The sequence below is a fragment of the Corvus brachyrhynchos genome, unplaced genomic scaffold, assembly GCF_000691975.1.
Source record: "Corvus brachyrhynchos isolate BGI_N302 unplaced genomic scaffold, ASM69197v1 scaffold194, whole genome shotgun sequence".
NCBI lineage: Eukaryota > Metazoa > Chordata > Aves > Passeriformes > Corvidae > Corvus > Corvus brachyrhynchos.
In genome coordinates, this window is record NW_008237890.1 from 4965932 (window position 1) to 4987876 (window position 21945).

General features: G+C 38.6%; 1 protein-coding gene across 1 annotated transcript in view; it reads right to left on the bottom strand.

Annotated features, from left to right (window-relative positions):
* Positions 1-1780: 1780 nt before the first annotated feature.
* The window catches only part of PSIP1 (PC4 and SFRS1 interacting protein 1), a 37810-nt gene continuing 17645 nt past the window's right edge, over positions 1781-21945 (bottom strand). The window contains exons 5-16 of the mRNA XM_017732889.1: positions 21073-21180; positions 20214-20276; positions 19260-19359; positions 17468-17543; positions 16376-16601; positions 15655-15773; positions 13233-13288; positions 11980-12050; positions 8188-8289; positions 7291-7510; positions 4260-4371; positions 1781-2613 (exon numbers count right to left, since the gene is read on the bottom strand). Coding sequence (XP_017588378.1) covers positions 2550-2613; positions 4260-4371; positions 7291-7510; positions 8188-8289; positions 11980-12050; positions 13233-13288; positions 15655-15773; positions 16376-16601; positions 17468-17543; positions 19260-19359; positions 20214-20276; positions 21073-21180 — 1317 coding nt within the window. The 3' untranslated portion in view covers positions 1781-2549. The remainder of the gene's footprint in view (positions 2614-4259; positions 4372-7290; positions 7511-8187; positions 8290-11979; positions 12051-13232; positions 13289-15654; positions 15774-16375; positions 16602-17467; positions 17544-19259; positions 19360-20213; positions 20277-21072; positions 21181-21945) is intronic.

Consider the following 21945-nt stretch of genomic DNA (forward strand, 5'->3'; position numbering starts at 1 on the left):
TCGTGTGGGATCTGCTGTTCCAGCTGGATCCCTTTAAATCCATGGGGCTTGATGGGACTCATCCAAAAGTACTCAAAAGAGCTGTCCGATGTCACTTCAAAGTCTCTCAATGATTTTGGAATGGTTTTGGGAATTTGGAGAGGTCCCAGTCAACTGTAATCTGGTTAACATTGTCCCAGTTTTCAAGAAGGGCAAGGGTGACCCTGAAAACTACAGACCTGACAATCTCACTTCAGTGACTGGTAAAATTACGGAGAAGACTATTCTGTTGAGTTCTTGAAAACACCTGAAGGACAAATGCAGGTTTCAGTCAGAACCTTCATAAGGGGAAAGTCCTGCTTGTCAAACTTAATTTCCTTTTATCACAAGGTAACCAACGTAGTTAATCAGGGGGAGCCAGAAGATGTAATCTTGTTGGATTTCAGTGAAGATTCCAATACTGTCTTTCACAGTATCCTCCTGGAAGAAAATGTCCTGTGCACAACGCAATAAATTCCTTGTGAAATGGGTGAGCAGCTGGCTCACAGGTTGGGCACCAGGGGTTACAGTGAATGGGGTGACATCAGACTGGGGCCCTGTCACTAGTGGGGTTCCACAGGGCTCCATCCTCAGCCCTGTGCTCTTCAACATCTTCAAAAATTATTTGGATGCAGGACTGGAAGGAATACTAAGTTTGCTGATGGTATTAAATTGGGAGGAGCTGTTGACTCCCTCAAGGGCAGGGAGGGCCTGCAGAGAGACCTTCATAAAGTGGGAAGGCTGGGCAATCACCAACCATATGAAATTCAACAAGAGAAAGTGCCAGATTTTGAGAAGCACCAGGGATGGGGCAACCCTGGATGTATGGACACACTGGGAAATAAGTTCTAGAGAGCAGTGCCATGGCAAGGGACCAGTGGGTCCTGGTCAGTGGCAAGTTGAACATGAGTCAGCAGTGCCCTGGCAGCCAGGAGGGCCAGCCCTGTCCTGGGGGGCATCAGGCACAGCATTGCCAGCCTGGCCAGGGAGGGGAGTGTCCCGCTCTGCTCTGCACTGGGGCAGCCTCACCTCGAGTGCTGGGGCAGTTTGGGGCACTGCAATATGAGAAAGACATTAAACTGTTAGAGAGTGTCCAAAGGAGGCCAATGAGGATGGTGAAGGGCCTTGAGGGGAAGCCGTAGGAGGAGTGGCTGAAGTCACTTGGTTTGTTCAGCCTGGAGAAGAGGAAGCTGAGGGGAGACCACATTGCAGTTACAACATCCTTGTGAGGTGAAGAGGAGGGGCAGGCACTGATCGCTTCTCTGTGGTCACCAGTGACACGACCCAAGGGAATGGCCTGAAATTCTGTCAGGGGAGGCTGAGGTTGGATATTAGGAAAATGTTTGTCCCCCAGAGGGTGGTTGGGCACTGAATAAGCTCCCCAGGTAAGTGGTCATAGCACCAAGCCTAACAAGAGTTCAAGAAGTGCTCTCATGCAGATGGTGTGATTATTGGGGTGTCCTGTGCAGGGCCAGGAGTTGGGACTTCGATAATCCTTGTGGATTCCTTTCAACTCAGCATGTTCTATGTGTAGTCTCAGGATTTTTAAACTCTAATTTGTAACCCGGGTGTCCTCTGTCAAAATACCACATACAAGTTGTCCTAGTATCAGGCAAAGTCTGTGTTTCAAGAAACACTTCAGAGACCTTTGTACCTGTTCTATTCCCTTTCATGCCTCCAGGAATTAAAACACTTTACCAGTGTTTCTGCTAAAATTCTAGTTAGAGGTCCCCAAGTTAATGCCAAAGCAGTAAAATCAAAACAGTACTAAAACCAGACTCATGTTTTTCCTGTGAATGGTTCTGTCTATACAAGGATCTTTTTATCAGTTTAAAATTCTTTAATTCCATAAATTGTTTAAGACAGTGTTTTCCAACCATTCTGCATGAACAGGTTCCGTGAGAACACCACACTTTTCAGTATACGTACTATACCAAAAGCAAACCATAAAATCACATTGCAGTAAATTGGCACAACGTGTTTTGCAAGAACAGAACTAAAATTATTTTAAAAAAACCAAACAATGAAGTATACTCATACATTAACATTGTAACAGCTATAAAAATGCTGCTTTCAACTCCTACGAAACACAGTGAAAAGACATCCCCAACAAGAGTTGAAAACTGCACGAACAGAGGTCAGTATCATAGGAAGACAGAAGGTTTTATACAAATGAAGCAACTGGAGAGCTAAAAGTATTTACACTTTTTCCTGCTATTAACTAGACAAACATACAGTAGTAAGTTAAAAATATACTACAACTCTAAATCCTGTAAGCATTTTCTAGCTGGGATTTTCATCTTTTGAAATGCGTTACCTGTTAATACTGGATATAACTATTGGCAAAAGTGTTTAAATACTTTTAAACCAAGATTAAAGGGGCTTTTATTCCACAAAATTTAACTTCAAAATACTATGCTTATAAAATTATTTAGAATTTCAGCAGTCTATAGATTTCAAATGCAAAACTTAACAATCCTCTTTAATTTGTAATTTAAAAAAACACCACAAACAACAAAACTCCAGTGATGTCATTTGTTTTCAAAGGCAGAATCATCTGCTGGCTTTTCAAGCTCTCTCTCTTCACCACATGTCCTAGAAACAAAATAAAGCAATGTTATTGACCATATACAAATGCAGCAGCAAGACTTATTCCAGGTGACTGTACAGTCTAGAGCAAGCAATGGTGATGCACACTCAGGAGTACATTTATTTAAGAGGTTTACCAGCTCTTTGCTTAGAGTCAACCACACAGGTGTTTTGGACATTATTTATTTTGTTTACTTGTTTCTCACTTCTAAGAAACTAAATGTTGCAAATAAAGATGTACAAAAAATACTGAATGAAAGGAAGTTTGTATGCTGGAGAGTCTGGAGCTTGCTTGAATTCAGATATGTGGATGCATTTCTCAACATGCACTATATTTGCAAGGGGTTAATTTTAAAATCTGGTTTGTAGCTGGTATTAGCCAACAATAACTTCACACACCCTGTGTCCAGGTAGCCACAAAGTATTTTTTTTGAAAAGTGGGTTTGTTTCTTTATCAAAGATTGTTGGAGTGTCACAGCAAACACCACACATATGCTTGATATAAATCCTTATTTAACTTATTTAAGCAGAGGGCTAGAATGTATAACCTGTATGAGAACCTACACTTGTGACTCCACTATGTTCCTGTAGCATGCTGCTTGTTCAGACCAAATGAGTATTTGGTGTAACTGGTTGAAAACTCCCAAACCCACTTCAGTACTTCTGAGGCTGCCTTACAGCACATATCAGATAAATTTCCATCTTAAAGGGGTTTTTTTTGTTTTGTTGTGTTTGAGTTTATCTTACTGTAAACAACAATATTCCACTCTTTTCTATAGTTTTAACTTGGCAGATGGTCAAAAGAATGACAGGCAGCTGCAGCTTCTCCTGATGTGCATGAAGATAATGATGAAAGGAGCCTGCTCCAACACGTAACTGCTGAACAAAAAGAATCCCTGAGTGCAAGGTGCAGAGTGCTTGGAGAAAACAAAATGTACTTCAACAAAACAAACTCTAGGATAATTCTGGGCCTTTTCCTCATGTGTTACTAGATTCTATTCTGTGTTTCTCTTCCAGAGAGATTCACTGCTTGTTTCTGTTTATAAAACATATTTTTCAGTGAAACCAAGGTTTAAAGACTTAATGCCAGACAAATTCAAGCATGCTTATGGCTTCCTGTTTAAAATGGTTAAGTACATCCACCTCTATAGAGCATTAAGACTTCCAGACTTTCACAGATCTAAGTCCTAACCTGCAGATTACTTGCATTTGAGTGATTCTATAGCCAAACTGTAGAACATTATTTGGCTTGTCTATTGATGGCAATACATGAATTCACAAAAAATTAATAAACCCCATTAGTTTCTCCAAGACTTGGTTCAGGCTTCCTTTGCTTCCAACTTAATAGCCTAAAACACAGGAAAAAGCTTTTGCTTTGTCCTGTTCCACCACACACTGATTCTCTCCAATAGCAGGACATCCTTTAATGTTTTTTCAAGTCTCCACACAGCAGCGAGCAAAACAACTTTTAAAAATTCATTTAAATCTTAAACAGAAGATTTGCACACTGTTGTTCTCTCACGTTGAGAGAAAATTCTGTGAAGAAAAGAGTACCTCAACATGGTTAAGTAACTTCAATCTACTGCTGTTCTATTTTACATGATTAAGCTAGAGTAGAACAGATCCTCAGCTCAGTAAGGTTATTAACTCACTTTTTCTTACTGCCAGCTTCATGCCTATCTTTCTTTTCTTCAGCATTTTCTCCATTGTGTTGTGACTGGTTGGTGTCCTGGGCTTCAGAACCTCCATTCAGAATCTTTGAACCTTTAAAATGAAAAAGCAGGAAAGTGGTACTTGCAGGCAATAAAACTGTACTGTAATAGCCCCCTATAATTTCTTTACCTTAATCAAATAAAATATTTTAAGTGTCTTCCCCTCATCTTGATACCCAGACAGCTGAAACAATACAAAAGACACTAATGGATATGGCTTCAGCTTCTGAAAATTCCATGCAATGTGCCTCATCCCATAGTTTTGGCAGTGGGAATTGAACAGTATGTATTTTTCATGCAATTTCAAGTTCTTCCTGTGCTTGCTAGGCTACAGATCATAGGCCTAATGCTTGCTTGTACTCTCAGCAGTGAGAGAATATACTTCAGCAGTAAATTCTGTTTACCACTCTAACACGTCAGGTAACTTTGGGGGATTCTTGTTACTTTAACTATAGAAATTAATAGTTCACATCACATCTCATTTACTCTCAACTCCAACAAATTATGTATAATGAAAATACAAGTTATATAAATAGAGTAGAAGTGTTTAGTGATAGCATGGATTCTTCAAGCTGGGAAACAACACTAGCTAAAAGGTGTATTTAGTGAAGTCAATGCAGAAATATTTAACATCTTTTAAAATTTCTATGATGGCTACATGTCTTCCTGTGGTATTATGAGCCAGTGAATTTTGCATTAATTGTTGAGGAATGTCACTGTCTGAACCGATGGTCCATTTTACTTGAAGTTGCAAATTTATAAGAGAACTCTATTAAACTATTGAGCTACAGTAAGAAAAATATACAAGATGTTACTCATCTAAACTTCTACAGGCTAAGACATAGTAAAAAAGCAGACTTGATCATTTAAAGATGACATTCTAGTACTTTATCTGTTTATACTCGCTCAGAATCATTTCTGAACTCAAAGGCCACAGGAGGAATTAGATAAAATAATAAATGCTATATTCCCTTGTTACAAAGTAGGTAATCTGATGCTGCACATCAAGTACCATCAAATACAGCATTATTCTGTTTTGTAAAGATAGTCAGGGTTCAGGAGTTCAGTTTTTAAAAAGGCAAAAGAATGCATGTAAAGATCAAAATTTCTTTTTACAGCAAAAAAAGAAAAAATTACTTCATAAAATATCCCCCTACTCTGATAGAACTTCTTCCCATTTTCCATGTGACTGGGCGACAATATGGTATTTCACTGTGTTCTGCTGAAGTTGTGTTAGCCTTATCTGGGCTGGCTTCACTAGCCAAACTATGCCCAGGAAGTCTCAGTGTAGCTTCTTTGTTAAAGTATTAGTTGTGCTGATCACTGGTTTGGGGAAAGATCTGATAGAACCTCTACTTCATCATATATTCTCTCACCAGAAAATGGTTACGATTTTAACATCATCCTGGCTTTCTTAGCAATTACAAGTATAGCAACATTTTTACTATGGTTGTTTTGAATCCTTGGCACCTCAGTTACAATAATTTGTTTAGTCTAGATCTGGGTGGTGTAACTTTTAAATGATTTTCTGAAAAAAACCAGTTCCACTCCCAGAATTCAATTTCAAAGTAAATGGAGTTTCTGTGAGGTGCTTGTGGAGATCAAGGATCTAAATAATTTAAATAGATGGGTAGAACTCCTACATTTTCAAGGATTTAAATTCATTTGCAACATAGCTTTCCAGTGTGTCTAATTTTGTTCCTCTATTTAAAAATGTGAGTATCTATTTAAGTACTATTATTGAGCATGCTTACTCTGGAAAGCTTTTGACAGTCGGCTGTACAAGTGCTCATGATTGATGTAAAGTTGTATGGTTAAGAGTATAAATACATTCTTCTGCTATAAATGATTATTTCTTTACTGTTAGGCTGAATTACTAAAGTTGCATCAGGGAAGCAACACAGAAGTTGTTGAAGTGGTTAAAAGTTGCTGCTACGCATGGTAGAGCATGCATGATACAGAAAGAGGTTAATGAAGGAAACAAAGCAGTTTCAACTTCTCCCCCAGTGATAGAAGCCTCGGTACAAAAAAGTTACTGGAGGAATAGAAGATTGTGTTGGTTTTGGCTGGGGTGGAGTTCGTTTTCTTCACGGTGGTTTGAGTGTGGGGCTGTGTTTTGGACTTGTGCTGAACACAGGGTTGATAATACAGAGCTCTTTTTGTTATTGCTGAACAGGGCTTACACACAGCCAAGGCCTTTTCTGATTTTTGTATTCTGGTCTGGGGAGGAAGTTGGGGGTGCATGGGAGGTTGGGAGAGGCCACAGCCAGGACAGGTGACCCAAGCTGACCATAGGGATATTCCATACCATATGGCATCATGCTCAGTATGTAAAGTAGGGGGAAGAAGGATGAGGGAATATATTTTGAGTGATCGCATTTGTCTTCCTGTTTCATGTGAGGGGGCCCTGCTGTCCTGGGGATGGCTGAACAAACACCTGCATGCCCATCGGAAGCACTGATTTATTCCTTGGTTTGCTTTTAAGTGCACAGATTTTGCTTTCCCCATTAAACTGTCTTTATCTCAACCCCTGAGTTTTCTTCCTTTTACACTTCTGATTCTCTCCCTGATCCTGCTAGTGGAGGACTGAGCGAGCAGCTGTGAGGGGCTTGGCTGCTGGCTTGGGTCAAAGTGCAACAATGGTAGTATGTCGTTTTACTTCACATTTAATGTTTTTGGTTTTTTTGAAATTCCATAACATTATCAAGTTAGATAATTTACAGAAGTAAAATTTGCAAAACTTAATTTTTGCAAAAGTCCTTTCCTTTAGCCAATTTAGATAAAACAGCCAGTAAATGGTACATCCAATTAGAAACTTAGTCATAGCAGTACTGTCCTTGTCAACTTGGGATATGAAAAGGTTTTTATAGATTGGCAAAACTCCTACATCAAGGATGTTTTGAAGCTGGCTCAGAAATTAACAGAGATGATGTCTTTTATGTGACAAGAAAGTAAAGCCACAGTGACTTACCTGTTTGGTCTTTTTCCTTTTCCATTTTTTTGTTTGCTCCTTTCTTCCCCTGCTCTTTGGTTTTATTAGCTTCTTCATGCTGCTTTTGCTCAGCAAGTGATTTATTTAGTACTTGGGAAAGAACAGAATCTCCTTCCCCAACAAGAAACATGGTCTTGAACTTGTTATATAACATTGTAGATTTCTCCATGATAACTTGGCTAATTTTAAATTTCCGTATCTGAAATCAAAGTAATAAAACAAGCTCCACTTTGGTCCTTAAGTATCTGTGTAATTTTATTATGCGCTAGATTCAATTCTTCATTTAACCTACATTGAGATCATAGACTTTTGCACTTGAAATGTCACAGAAACACAGAACTGCCAGGTGGGGAGGGACCTCAAAAGATCTCCCAGTCCTAGCCTTCATGGGAAAGGGAGCCTGGGTCACATTATCAAGCACCCATGATCCAATCACATCTCAAAAACCTCTAGCAATGCAAACTCCACCACATCCCTGAGGAGGCTGTTACAGTAAAACAATTGTTCTTACTGTAAAAAAAGAATAGATTTTAGTATCAAAATAAAGCCTTTCCGAGTGCAACTTGTACCCATTGCCCCTCATCTTCCCCGTGTGTCTCCTGATGAAGACAAAGCCTCCATCTCTCTTTGCAGCAGCCCTTTAAACTGCTGGAATACTGTGATGACTCTCCCAGGGAGAAAGGAACTAAACCCTTTAGTCTTTGCTTATAGGGCAGGTTCTCCAGCCCTTTGATCTTCTTGATGGCCCTCCTCTGGGCCTTTTCCAGTCCATCTGCATAATTCTTGATCTGTAGGGATCCAGACTGGACAGAGTACTCCAGTAGCAAATAAAGCTGAACAAATTTAACATAATTTAACTAACACTGAAAATCTCACCTTCTTGAGAGTTAAAATCATCTCTGTATGTTTCTGAGCTTGTTGCATTGTGACTTGAAGGGATGCAAGCTCATCAAGAGCCTCAATACACCTGTTCACATCCTGTATATAAACAAGAAATTAGTCTGAAGACTTAACTTACATGTTAGTAATGTTTAATTAGCCATACTAATCTAACTTCTGTGTTCAGTGACACCTTCCTATAATATCCTTCATTTGACTATGTACTTAATTTTAGAACAATTTATGTAGTCAAAGTTGCCTACAAAAATTTAACACCAGTTGTGTCTAAGCTACTCCCATAAAAGGCAGATGATATTTGACTAACTTGTAACTTTTAACAAGAATTTTATCCTTTCAACATACCAACTCAAGTTTTACTCTGCTTTCATGATTCTAGTACTTCTATGCTTGAAGCTGTTCACCATAGTCAGGCTTTACCATGCACAATTTCTCACAAGTGATCAACCACTGAGAAGGCAGCAAAGCATCTTAACTGGACTGTAGTTAATATAGAGAACTGTCCTTGTAGATTCCCCACGTCCCCACTGTGCTTTGCCCTCTTTTTAAGTAAATTTTCTCTGATGCACCACCATCCTGGCTGAGGGGCTCAGCCATGCCCTGCAGTGGTTCATCTGTTGCAGCAGGCTGGAACTGATTATGTCTAGCACAGGGCAGTCCCCCACCCTCACTACCAGAACCTTGCCTCCAATACCCAGAAAAACTGCTTCCCTAGCTGGAACAGCTTGCTGCTCCTCACGCTGCCATACTTCTTCACTCACACTTATTTTCTTATCTTCATATTTTCTCCAAACTGAACACTCCCTGCTCTCTTGGCCTCCCCTTTTTCAACATATGCTCCAAGCCCTTAATCCATCTTTGTGGCCCTTTATTTGGCACCCTACAGTAGGTCCATATCTCTGTTGTTCTAGGGAGCCCAAAATACAGTCCAGTGTCCCATCAGCACCAAGAAGACGCCAACCACCACATTCCTTCCATGTTCTGGCAACTCCCTCTCTAATGCAGCCCAGAAAGCTGTTGGCCACTTCAACACGAGCCACCAATATGCAAAAGCATATTGGTGGCTCATGCTAAGCTTGGTGTCCACCAATACCCCCAGGTCATTTTCTGACAGGCTGCTTTTCAGCCACTCAGTCCCCAGCCCATGCTGGAGGCTTGACGTTATTGCTCCATAGGTGCAGAACTGGAATTGAAGTTGATGAAGTTCCTGTTAGCCCATTTCTCCAGCCTGTTCAAGTCTCTCTCGATGTCAACACTACCATCAAACCTTTGATTTTTTTCTGTATCATGTGCAAACTTGCTATAGGTGTGGTTTGTATCATAATCCCAGTCATTAATGAGATGTTTTAATAGTATTGACTACCAGTGACTGGCCTGTAGCTGGACTCTGCCACCATTAGTTTTTTGTGCCCTGTTGTTCTACCAGTTTTCAGTCCACCCTTCTATCCACTTTTTGAGTCCAGATGTCATCAGTTTGTCTTTGAAGCTGTCCTGACAGACAGTGTCAAAAACCTTTTTAATCTTAATATAAACAACATCCACTCCTTTATCCACCAAGCCGTTCATCTCATGGAAGAACATAATTTTAGTCAAGCATGATTTCATCTTCATTAATCTATGCTGACAACTCTCAGAGCTCCTACTGTACTTCATGCCATTGGAAACAATTTCCTGGAGGATTTGTTCTGTCACATTTCAAGGGATTGGTGTGAGACTGACTGGCCTGCAGTAACCTAGATCCTCCTTCTACATGACGAAGGTGACATTTGCTTTCTTCCAGTCCTCAGGAACCGGCCCCTCATGACTGTGACTTTTCAAAACCAAAACGGAATGGATGGACAGTGACATCATCCAACTCCCCCAGCACTGTTCTGTTTTTTCTGTACCAGGTCTCTGTCTAAATGTTCTCTAATTTGATCTTTGTCCTCTGAGCATCAAGGTTTTCTTGTTTCAATCTTCCCATGGTTTCAGGGACTAGGATTCCTGAAGAGAACTGTACAAGCAAACTGAGGTCAAGATGACACTGGTTACCTTAGCCATCTCCTTTTTTACCAGAGCGCCTATCCCATTCAGCAGCAAGCCCACATTTTCCTAGACTTCTAAGATGAATCAATCTTGAGAAGGAGGTAATCCCTATAAGTGAGCCAGATCTCCTTGTCCTGTCTTCCCTCCAGCACAGTCTCCCAAGAGATTCTTCCAAGCACATCCCTGTAGACATTGAAGTCTGCTCTCCTGAGTCCAGGGCTGTGATCCTTTTCACCCTGCTCCCTTCTCCCTGAACTCTACTATCACCATCACTGCAGCCAAGGTTGCCCCTGACCAGATCTTTGCTGTGTAGAGGAATCAGGTCTAACAGGGTGTCTTGCCTTATCAGCTCCTTCATCACCTGTGTTAGGCAATTACCACACTCCAGAAGCTTCCCGCATTGCTGTGAAATCCTCATGTCCCTTCAGCAGATACCAGGACATTTTAAGTTAGAACCAGAGGTGTCTCCCAATTGTCTTAAGATGACTTCATTCTTTAATTCTCCCTGATCAGGTGATCTGCAGTAGACATTCTCAGGATGTCACTCATTTTGATTAGCCCACTAATCCTAACCCATAAGCTCCCAGCTGGCTTATCAGCTGTCCCAGTGCAAAGCTCCACACATTTCAACTGGTCTCTCACATAAAGTTATCCTTCATCTTGTCTTCCCAACACCCATCTTTCCTACAGAGCCAGTAAACAGGTAAGGCAAGGCTCACCTCACTTCTCACCAAATTTCTGATACCAGTGAAACCACAGCCCTGCAACTGCAGACAGATGTCCAGTTCCCCAAGGTTGCTCCTCATGCTATATGTATTAATGTAAAGCCATCCCTAAGAGAAACACAGGTGTGCTGACGTTCCAGAAAGGTTATGAGAGTTTTCCTCATTATGCTCAATGTGCTGATGCTTGTGGTCATGCCACTTCAATCCTGTTCTGCAAAGGAGTTCTGTTGATTACAAAGTCAGTTTACATCACCCTGCTGATGTCTGTTTACATCTCATTGCTCTCCTGCTCCACCATTTCCTCCTCTGCTACCATTCCCAGTTTGATGCTCTTTAACTAGGTTGGCCAGCCCCTTGGCAGCACTACTTTTGGGTCGATCCTGCCACATCCTAGCACACCTATCCCTTCCTTTGCAAGTGTTTTCCTCAACAAAGGGACCACCACCTGGGTCCCCATACCTTTACCATTACCCTCAGAGTCACATAGTCATGCTTGATACTTTCCAAGTGTCCCCTGACTGTATCACTGGTGCCCAACAGAGAAAATCTGCTGCAGCAAACAAATAGTCATAAGGCCAAAAAGCCTCAAACATCTACATCTGTCAGTAACATTCCAAATCCAAACCCCTGACAAGCAGCAGATTTCCCCTGACAGTTGAGTGGAGTCCGTGGACTGGAGCCTTAATCACTAGCATCAGGAAGTCAGCCACTACTGCACCCAATGTCCTGGTGTTTCCACATGGCTCAGCAAGCTGATCTGGCACCAGATGTTCTATTTTACGTAATTCTATCTGAATGTTTCTGGTAAATAATTTATTAGGTAGTATTTTCAAACAAAACAGATTTCATTTGCTGACGCTCATCTTTCACTGCCCACAGTAACCACATTTAAGAGCAGTTATCTTTCATATGGAAAAGATTCCTTTCATTTTCAGAGTATTAATTAAAAACAAGAACACATGTCAAGTATTTCCTACTGGAATCTGACACATGAATTAGTTTTAAAAAAATATATACTTACCAGATTATCAATTTTCAGGGAGTTCTTTATTTCTGCATGTATCCTTTGAAGCCTAGAATCCACTGAAGTTTCTGAAGATCAAAAATAGTACTAATGAATATTTCTCAATCACATTAGGTTTGCTTTTGCAGAAATGATTCTACAAGTATGAACCTCATACAGAATGCAGAAGAAAACAGGCAGACATCCGACAGGTAGGTGCACACATAAATATGCCACAGGGCTTACAATCAGAAAAAAAGTACAGTTTTTAAAGCTGAACATTATTGGCAACCCACACAGTTTTCTCCTCAGGAGTAACAACTGAAAAGAATTTTCTATTCGAAAACACAGCTGTCACCCTCTAATTGTAGGCCAGCTTAACAAGAAGTTTTAATAAATATTAAGAGTTACAAAGATGGAAGACCTTCAATGACAGGACACCTGGATATTGATGGTTTGTTTTCAGTAAACTGGTCATGGTACAATTTACAGTCTAAATCCATCCAAATAAAATGTTCCCATTACACATGCCTCAGAAGCGTGAAAGATGAATAAACCTGGCGTTCCCCAATTCACATACTGAATGCCTGTTTAGATTTGCTATGTATTCTGAACAATAATGCAAGCAGTTTCCTTTAAGTCAAACCCATCTTGGATGGCTTTGCATAGTTTTTATTCCCCCTTTGCTGCAAACATTGGGTTGGTTGGAGTCCATACCACTGCATCTATACTATACTACAAATTACAGCCAGTGGTTTGGATTGCTCTCAAAGATGGGAGTACTGAAAAAGGAATTACTTATCCCTATGAAGGTCAGTCTGCAGGTATGGGTTAGAAGACAAGACCATAGTAATCTGAATCTCAGCTTCCTACTTAGTGAGAGGTGGTATCTAAATAGTTTCAAGAGGTCCCTCAGAGTACTGTGTTATGAGAAGATAGAAAGGAAAAAATGACAGGAATAACTGAAGGGATTTATATCAAAGAATAAAAGCTTTTTTTCTCGTGTTCATGAACTGAAGAGATTGAAGTTTAAAAGCCCAAAGGACAGTAAAGTCAGAATAGGAAAGACCTGTTCTACTGCACTGCATTGCAGAACAAAGATAGAAGGACAAAAATGCACTGTTTCACAGACCTGAAAGAAGCATCACAAATCAAACACCTCAGACTGAGACCACACAGCCAGCCTCAGCAGCACATTATCTTATCCAGGAAGAAATTCCATTCAAAATAAAAAATTACCAAGAAGTACTGTTTAGATTCTATAAACTAACCTCTCTTCTTCTCAATCTTCTTGACTTCTGCTTTCTTGCCTTCTTCTTTACTCTGCCTATCAAAAATGTTGAAATGTTTTTACAATGTTGTAAAGCCTGCTTTTTTTCCCCCCAGTTTTTGGATGAGGTTCAGTATTTTGATATATTACCTCAGTAAAACATCAGCATGCAAAAACCACAAAGAGCCAAACCCTGGTTTTCAAGGATGAACAACCTAACAAAAATTAATTAGCTAAGATACAGCTGATAAATCCTCCATACTCACACCCATATTTTTCTAGAAGCTGCAAATGCAAGGATTTTAAAAACAAGTAATTTCCAAACTGTATTTTGGTTTTTTTGTTGCACAGATTAACTGGTAAAATGGCTTTATATGGAATTAACTTATGGAGAAAGAAAATACTTTTATGGGTTTTAATATTTACTTTTATTTTAAAAATATTTTATAATTATAATGACAAAAGGAGTAAAATTATTTACCATTACCACAGGGAATTTATGGAGAGATCAATTAATCATAATCAGCTCCTATATGACTATTTTCTCAAATAATTAATTGTAGCAGTACACATATCTTACAACTGACCATAAATGTATCAGTAATAATTTAAAAGTTCTTGAAGGAAGTAGTAATAAAGAAAAAAAGATTTATTACAAGTGCAGTGAAACCTCCTGGATCTTTTTCCAATTGTATCACTGAAAATAAAGCTGGGAATCAAGAAAAACAAAAAAAATTGTCTCCATTTCAGTTATAGGATGAAGACAGGCAGAAGTCTTTGAGACAAGTTTTTGGGCTCTTTATTCAGAGAAGATAATGAACTTCTGTTTAACAATTCCTCAGTTTTGTCTTACTGAGGGATTTAAAAGCCTCCTTTCAAAATTTCAGTGTATCACGACTAAATGTTCTGTGACTAGTTTTCTTCCTGTCATACTAATATGCATACATAAAACATGTAGGCCTTCATGTCTTACCATCTTCCATGTTTCTTTCATAAAGTACAAAAAACTCATCTGCTTCAACTGGCAGCACAATCTCAACAGTACAGATAAACTTTGTATATGTACAGAATGGTGTACAAAGCACCTTAACTAAATAAATACTAATGAAGTGGCTACCAGAAGATGGAAACTATGATGATGAGCAAAATAATCAAAACACGTATCAGCCTATACTAGTTTACTTTTTATCAATATTGAGTTTTGTGGTATTAGTCATCACCTATAGTTAAATTCATTATACTTTCACTAACTAATTCTCCTTTATCTTACTGAAACAAAACGTTATCTACCCTCCAATGCATAAAATATGACAGCTATTTAAAAGCAGAAATTTGGTTGTTATAACTAAATCGATACATGAGAGTTTGATTCCCCAAATCAAATCAGGATATGTTAAATAGTGATACTGTAGAAGTTACTAAGATGCTAAGGTAATTTATTATCTCTGAAACTGGAAATGCTTAGGTTTGCTACAAGTAAGTAGAGTATTTATGTTAGGTCTCCAGAGGAGTGACAGGAAGAAGACGAAAAAGTGCTGGAACATGAGAAAAAAAATCCAAACAAACTCGATTTTTGTTAATGAATGTGAAATAGATAAGATTTTTTTGTTACAGGTAAAGGGGACCTTCATTCTCTCCCTTTCCTCCAAATTTTTACCTTATTCTCCCTTCTGCCCTCCCACCAATGGGGGGGATGAGAACATCAAGCTCATGTGGTGCAGCTTCTTCATTCATTTGCAGAATAGCTCTAGCGAATGAGTCAGATTTCTTCCTATTGTCCTACCCTCCAAGTTCCCGGCAGGATCTTCTCTCTATTCTTGTGCTTGATTTTTAGTAAGTAATCTTCTAAATGTTGTCTGTTCTTTTTTTCAGTCAACTGGCTTTACAAATGCTAGAGTAATTATTTTTTCCTTGTTGTGTGTGACAGCATGTGCTCCAGCTGTCAGACAGCGAAAGAAATGTTTTCCTGGTAACCTATACATTGTGCACCTCATCAAAAATCCATATCCATGGATTAACAGGACCTCCGAAGTCCTACCAATTTAATCTAAAAATTTTAAGAAAAATATATGGCTATCCTGAACAGTTTTTCACACTGATCCCTTTTCACATGGATATTTCTAAGTTAGTTCTAAAAGGAACCCACCAGTTGTCCTCTGCTGGAGATTCTACATCACTGAAAGACTGACATAACTTAATTTCTATGTTCCATTCTTCCCATTCTCCCACAACAGAACATTTTAATTTGAAGAACTTTTTACTCTCTCCTCAAAAAGAAGTTAAGATAGAAAACCAAAAAGGGCAGGGAGGAGGACAGTAGAACACAGTGCAAACCAGTTCAGAAGTTTTTCAGAAGTTTCACCTACTGTTAGGTTCAACATATTCCTACAACTTGCAGGCATCACATGTTAAAATATACTCACGATTCAGACTCTGTCTGTTCCTCTTGCTTACGCTTTCTTTCTGTTACTTCTCTGTCATGTTGGCTTCTTACAATGTTTCTTCTGTGAGCTGCTGGAAAACTTCTTCCCCCTTTTTTCTTCTGTTCTCATTTGGCGTTTTATGATTGGAAAGAGAGAAGTAAGATTATTAAATTATTGTTTCTGTAAACAGATGAAACTACCCACACTAAGCATCTCTGAAAAACTCTACTCCATGGAGCAGCCTGACAAAAACTGGCTTTCCCTGAAACTAAACACAATTTCATTAGTCCTTTCTCCATTTTTTCTTTTCATTGGAGGGCAATACTAAGCACCAGAAAAATGAAGACATTACAAATTGTTGGCTAGAGATCATTCTGTACCTTTCAAAAATGTGATTTCAAGGCACATGTTCTCCAGATGCACCCAAGGAAAACAACATCTGTCTTCCAAGGAACACAGATAAAAAAAAAAAAAAAAGGCTTGACACTTAGATCCTTTGTTAAAATGAGAAGTGTCTTAGAAAAGATGATTTCTTAGAAAATATTAAGAGGTTCCTGAAAGAATTATTTGAGACAAATATAGTTCTGAAACTTTTATTCTATATATCTGTACGCCAGCCACAGGACTCCTACCTTCATTAAGAACTAGCATTAACTTAAGAAAGATCTCCAGTGATACTACTTTCCTCTGTAATAACTTTATCAGGAAAGCAAAATTATACCTTGTCCCCTTCTTGTTCTTCTCCTTCATCTTCAGAATCAGAAGCTGATCCAGAACCCACTTTTGCAACATTTTTCCTTTTTGGTTCAGCCTCTTTCTTTCCTTCCTTTTTATCAAATTCCTTCTTTGATTTCTCCTCTTCCTTCTGACTTTCCTCATCTTTTTTCCCTTGCTTTTTGGGCTTTTCTTCTGGTCCTTTTTTCTTTGCCTTCTCCTCCTCACTAACACTAAAACAAAGAGAGTATTTAGGCATCACATCCATTATTTAGAGTAACTTAAAAAAACCAACATTCTAATGCAAGAAGGGTCTGGGTTTTTTAAGCACAGAACAACAAAAATGATGAAGTTAATTCACTTTTAGTTCACTTAACAACTTCAAAAATACCCTTTCTCTAAAATTAAAATCCACTACCTGTGGGGGTGAAAAAAACCCCAGCAAATAAATACCAGTATGGAGGGTCTAATAAAGCTAACATTAATATAAGTGCATAGATCCTAACTTAAAAAGTTCACACTCAATGGATTCTCCACATGCGGGTGGGACTGCAGGACCCAGACTGCATGCACTGTAAACTAGGTTTATAAAGTATACTTATTCAAGTTGTTCATATTCCAAAACTATGCATCTGCCAATCTATAGAAACCTAAACCTATGTTCAACTTTTCCTTGAGTTACTAGAAGCACTAGACTTGACATAACAACAAGATGACAAAACCAAAATTCAGGTAACTAACAGTGTTGCAATTCCATCAGAAACGATTTCTGAAACAAAAACGTAAGAATAGAAAATCACTGTTTTATTTTTGGGTGATGTTGTATTTTCTCCTAATAAACTTCTTTCCTCTTCACTCAGCATACAATCATATAAGGAATTTTGTATAGATTTGACAAATTACGAAGATTAAGATCTCTTTCCTGTTTCAGAAGCATCCTTCCTTGAATTACTCTGTATTATAAGAATATCTACACAAACAGTAACTTATACTGAACACTAAAGGGGCAAAAACCTGTCAGGAGTAGTAATTTTGAAGTCTTAACATAAGGAGTAACACAGCTGACAATGAATAAGCTTCATATTAAGAAGAAACTCACAAGTCACCCTCCGAAAGACATGACGGTTTCACCAACTTGGGTCTCCCTCTTGGTTTTGGAACTTTTACTTCAGAAGCTAGTAGTTATACAGAAATAACAGGTTAGTCCACAGCTACCATTTTGTTCCTTGTCTATGTGGAAAGATACTTACTCAACAGACGTAAGCCACACTTAAATGAAAATATAAAGCCTTACTTTGTTATTGTATAGAATTCAAGCATTAATTGAGTACCAAACTTATTCAAGATCTCTTTGAAAAGTTAAAGCGTTAGCAGTTTTTTTAGCTGACTGGTGAATTAAAAACTTTGATGTTTTCTAGCCACAGGCTTTGACTACTAATTCTTGTGGTTTTTGCAATCTATGCAGTTGCGATTTGGTTCACATGTTGCATAACTAACATGAGCCTTAAATTAGATAATGAGAAACCAGAAATCACACAATGAAAAGCAGTCACTTATGCTTACATTTATACAGTTTGTTGTCCACTAGTTTTACTCATATCTTGGGTCTTCCATTGCTTTTCAGGCTAACAAACCACTGTCAAGAAGTTCTACCACCATACTACAGTGCAGACCAAATCTCTTCATTTCCTCAGATTCGCCATATTGTTAGGAGTAAGACAAACAACCTGCCTTCTTGGCACTTATGTACCTCAAATGCTTGTCCAGTACCACAGTGACTATGCTGGCAGGAAACCTAATACTCAGTGTCTAAACGCTTAGTGGTCTTAGCACAGAGCACTTCTAAGCATTCTGTCAACAACAGAAAAGGCTGCATAGTACATTTTCCAAAAAGGTTTTTTATATAGGAGGCAAAAGCACCTCTTATAGATCCTTTCCTGCTCTTCTTACTGACAGTAGTTAGTGGAAAATAGCAAAAAATGGTGATGATAAAACCACAAATATTATAAATGCGTATTTAGTGCATGTAATGATATGGCAGTGGGGGACGAATTAATACTTAATTTTCTTACAGCTTCCACGGCAAAAGTAATTAAGTCTATTTAATTGTGGTTCCACTATTTTTATATTGTCAGCAGATACAGAGGACTATAAATTATTTGTTTCCCTGACTAGGTGCTCAAACAACATATGTAACTGCTGCAAGAACTGTCTTCCAAAGTAGTAATTAGTAATGAAGAATATCTGCAAGCCTACCATTAAAGTGACAATAGATCATTGTTAATTTGAAAGAAACAGGCACTACAGAACTATCACAAAATGGTTCTAACAAAAGATTCCAAAAGATCAGTTTTATTTTCTTTTAATTTGCCTATGAATTGACATAGACCATCTTAAACATATTTTTAAACAAGTCTCTTCAGCTTTTTGTTTTTCTTGTCCTCTGAACTCCACCTACAGGCTACTTGTTCCCCCAGTTCTCATCTTTGTGTTTTACGGATCTTCTAACTCAATCAATCAAAGTACTTCATAGACACTTAATGAATACAAACCTTTGCGGAGCAAAACTGCCAAAGAGCTCCTATAATATATCTACACTTTAGCAGTATTCTGTGAAGAAGACTGACCTATTCTAAAGGTAATACTTGTACCCCAAACCAGCCAGTCTTTAATTAAGAAGACTAAACATTAATACCATACCATACATTTAAATCCATTCACGTTCTGAACTCATGAATTTGAGATATTTTCTCACTACAGTCTATTAGCAAAATCTGCCTTTAGCATGCAAAAATACTCTGTAGTACTTCAGGGGAAGGAGATAACTCCGTGACTAATGCTAATGAAATATTTCTGTGGTGAAAAAAGTAAAATCATTCTTCTGAAGTTACCTGCTGGTCTTCCTCTTTTGGGGCTTACTTTTGGAGATACTGGCCCAGTAGCTGTTGCTGCCCCTGCTGCTGCTTCTTCAGCTTCAGCTTGTTTTTCAGACTAATTTAAAGAATGAATTTCACAAGTGAAAAAACACATGGCACCAATATCTCAATTACTTTCTCAGAAAAACACCTTCAAACTTCTAGAAATGTTATTATGCTATTGCTTGTACACACAAAAGAAGTCTCTGAACTTAGTAACAGATTATACTTAAGTATTACTCATTTCTCCAATCCCAACGGGAGAAAACAGACAAGAACTTAGTGTCCTGGACAAAGGATAACTAGACTACAGGTACAGCATGCTACTTTTCTGTGACAAACATACTAAGGTCACAGATACTTCATACTCACCCCCCATCCCTGCTGTCAGCTGTAACTTCAGAAGCTAAGTGTTTTCAAACACAAAATTAAAATCTGCCCCACTTAACTGTAGTTTTCAGTTGGGTCAGTGCCCTGATGTGGCTTTTTGTGTGTGCACAAGAATTTAAGGCTAGCGTATGCTGAGCAAGCAGCTGGAACTGCCTCTGTCAATGTAACTCTATATTCTCCCAGGTTGTAGAGACCACAAAATCACAAATTTGTGAAAAACGGAGTATTTCAGGTGTTAGTTCAGTGTGATGAAGATGTTAAAAGATTTCAGAGCTTCAAAGCAGGCTATTTTATTAGCAGTTTATCAACAGTTATTATCTTATTTTTTCTTTTTTGTAATGAGTTGTTTGGGAAAGATAGGGACTCCATGTTCCACATTAAAAAGAATTTCATTCCTGCAAATCTTTCAGGCACTTGAAAAAGGGGAGAAGGGTGTCAAACACTTCAATTTATGCACAATCTGTCATTAAAGGAAATAACATCCAGTATTATCACATCCAAAAAATTCCACTAAGGTGAAGTAATTAAACATACTGTTACCTTTCTTTTTCTTCCTCTTCTAGCAACTTTAGGAATAGAAGCATCGTTTGTTTTTACCACATCCTGTGAAGATTAAAAATGATCTTAAGAGTCTTAATAAAGATATATTTAATTTATCCTATGTTTTTTTTTACACAACTGAAGCCTCTGGCACATACTTTAGACATGAAACTTGTAACGTACATGAAGACACTTCCTGCTTTTAAATTATTAAAATCAAAAATTATTAAACATTAGGAAGAAATTCTTTAGTGTGAGGGTGGCGAGACACTGGAAAAAGCTACCCATAGAAATTGTGTTAGCCCCATCCCTGGCAGTGTTCAAAGCATGGCTGGATGACACTTTCAGCAACCTGGTCTAGGAAAAGGTGTCCCCGTCAATGATAAGCAGGTTACATCTCAGTATTTTCTAAGGTCTGTTCCAAACCAGACCATTCCATGATTCTGTGATTATCTGGTACTTAGGACTTTTTCCTGAGAGATAAAAAATAAACTAAGTACTAAATAATATTCTGTTCTAAATAAAGATGGTAGGTAGTGATGTTTTAGTCTGTCTGGACCATTTATCTTGTCTTTAAAAGAGGTACATTTACAATACAGTAAGTGGTAAGTGATAAAAAACACAGTCTTCCACCGGTTTTAACTGATAGGACAAATCAGATTAAAAATTTCCTCTCTGATGAAAACTTCAATTTGTGGGAACTTCAGTGAGTGAACACACAAAGTGTTACATAATTAAACAGCTCCTGAAACTGTCAAAGTAGTAATAACTGTACTGTCTTAATACTCAGTAATAGATTTACACCAATAAACGTAAAATTAAGATGTTCTCTGTTACACAGAAAAAAGCTCTCACATACTTCTTTACTGGTTTTGTCAGAAGGCAGATCATCTTCCTTTGAAGTATCCATCTCCTTTTCTTCTGTTTCAGCTTCTGTAGTTAAGTTATTATCCCCTTTAGGAGATAACTGCAAAGCAAGTCAACACAGGATAAAAAAATGCATTAGAAAGTATTTTATAGTGAAAAGAGAACATGCTAATTACCATCATGCTGCTCTTCACTTTAATTAGTTTAAATCTGTAGGTACACTCATTTCTTAGGTACCCGTTAAAAGCCTAATCGTACTGACTACTTCCTCCTGCAGCATCTCTTATGAGGAAGGGCCAAGGAAGCTGGGCTCTTTCAGCCTCACGAAGAGACAACTGAGAGGGGACCTCATCAATATGTAGAAGTGTCTGGAGAGAGGGTGCCAAGAATATGGAGCCAGGCTCTGCTCAGGGGTGCCAGTCCATAGCACAGAAGGCAACAGGCACAAACTGACACACAGGGAAGTTCCACCTGAACATGAGGAAGAACTTCTTTACTGTGCAGTGACCAAGCACTGGAACAGGTTGTCCAGAGAGGCTGTAGAGTCTCCCTCCCTGGAGATATTCAAGAACTGTCTAGACACAAAATCCTGTGCTGTGTGCCCTGGGATGACTGAACAGAAAGTTGAGCTAGATGACCCACTGTGGTCCTTCCAGCCTGACCCATTCTGTGATTCTGCATGAGAAGAGCGGGAGGGAAGGGAAGCTTTTCTTTCCAGCCAGCTTTCTGCAGTTTTGTGCCTCAGCTCTTTTTCCTTTGGAAAGTTGAACTTTTGTTTTCCTGGGACTTCATTTTTTTTTCTTTTTCTCTCTGCTGGACAGTTTCAACATCAGAATACATTGGGAGGATTTTCCACTGAGGCCTT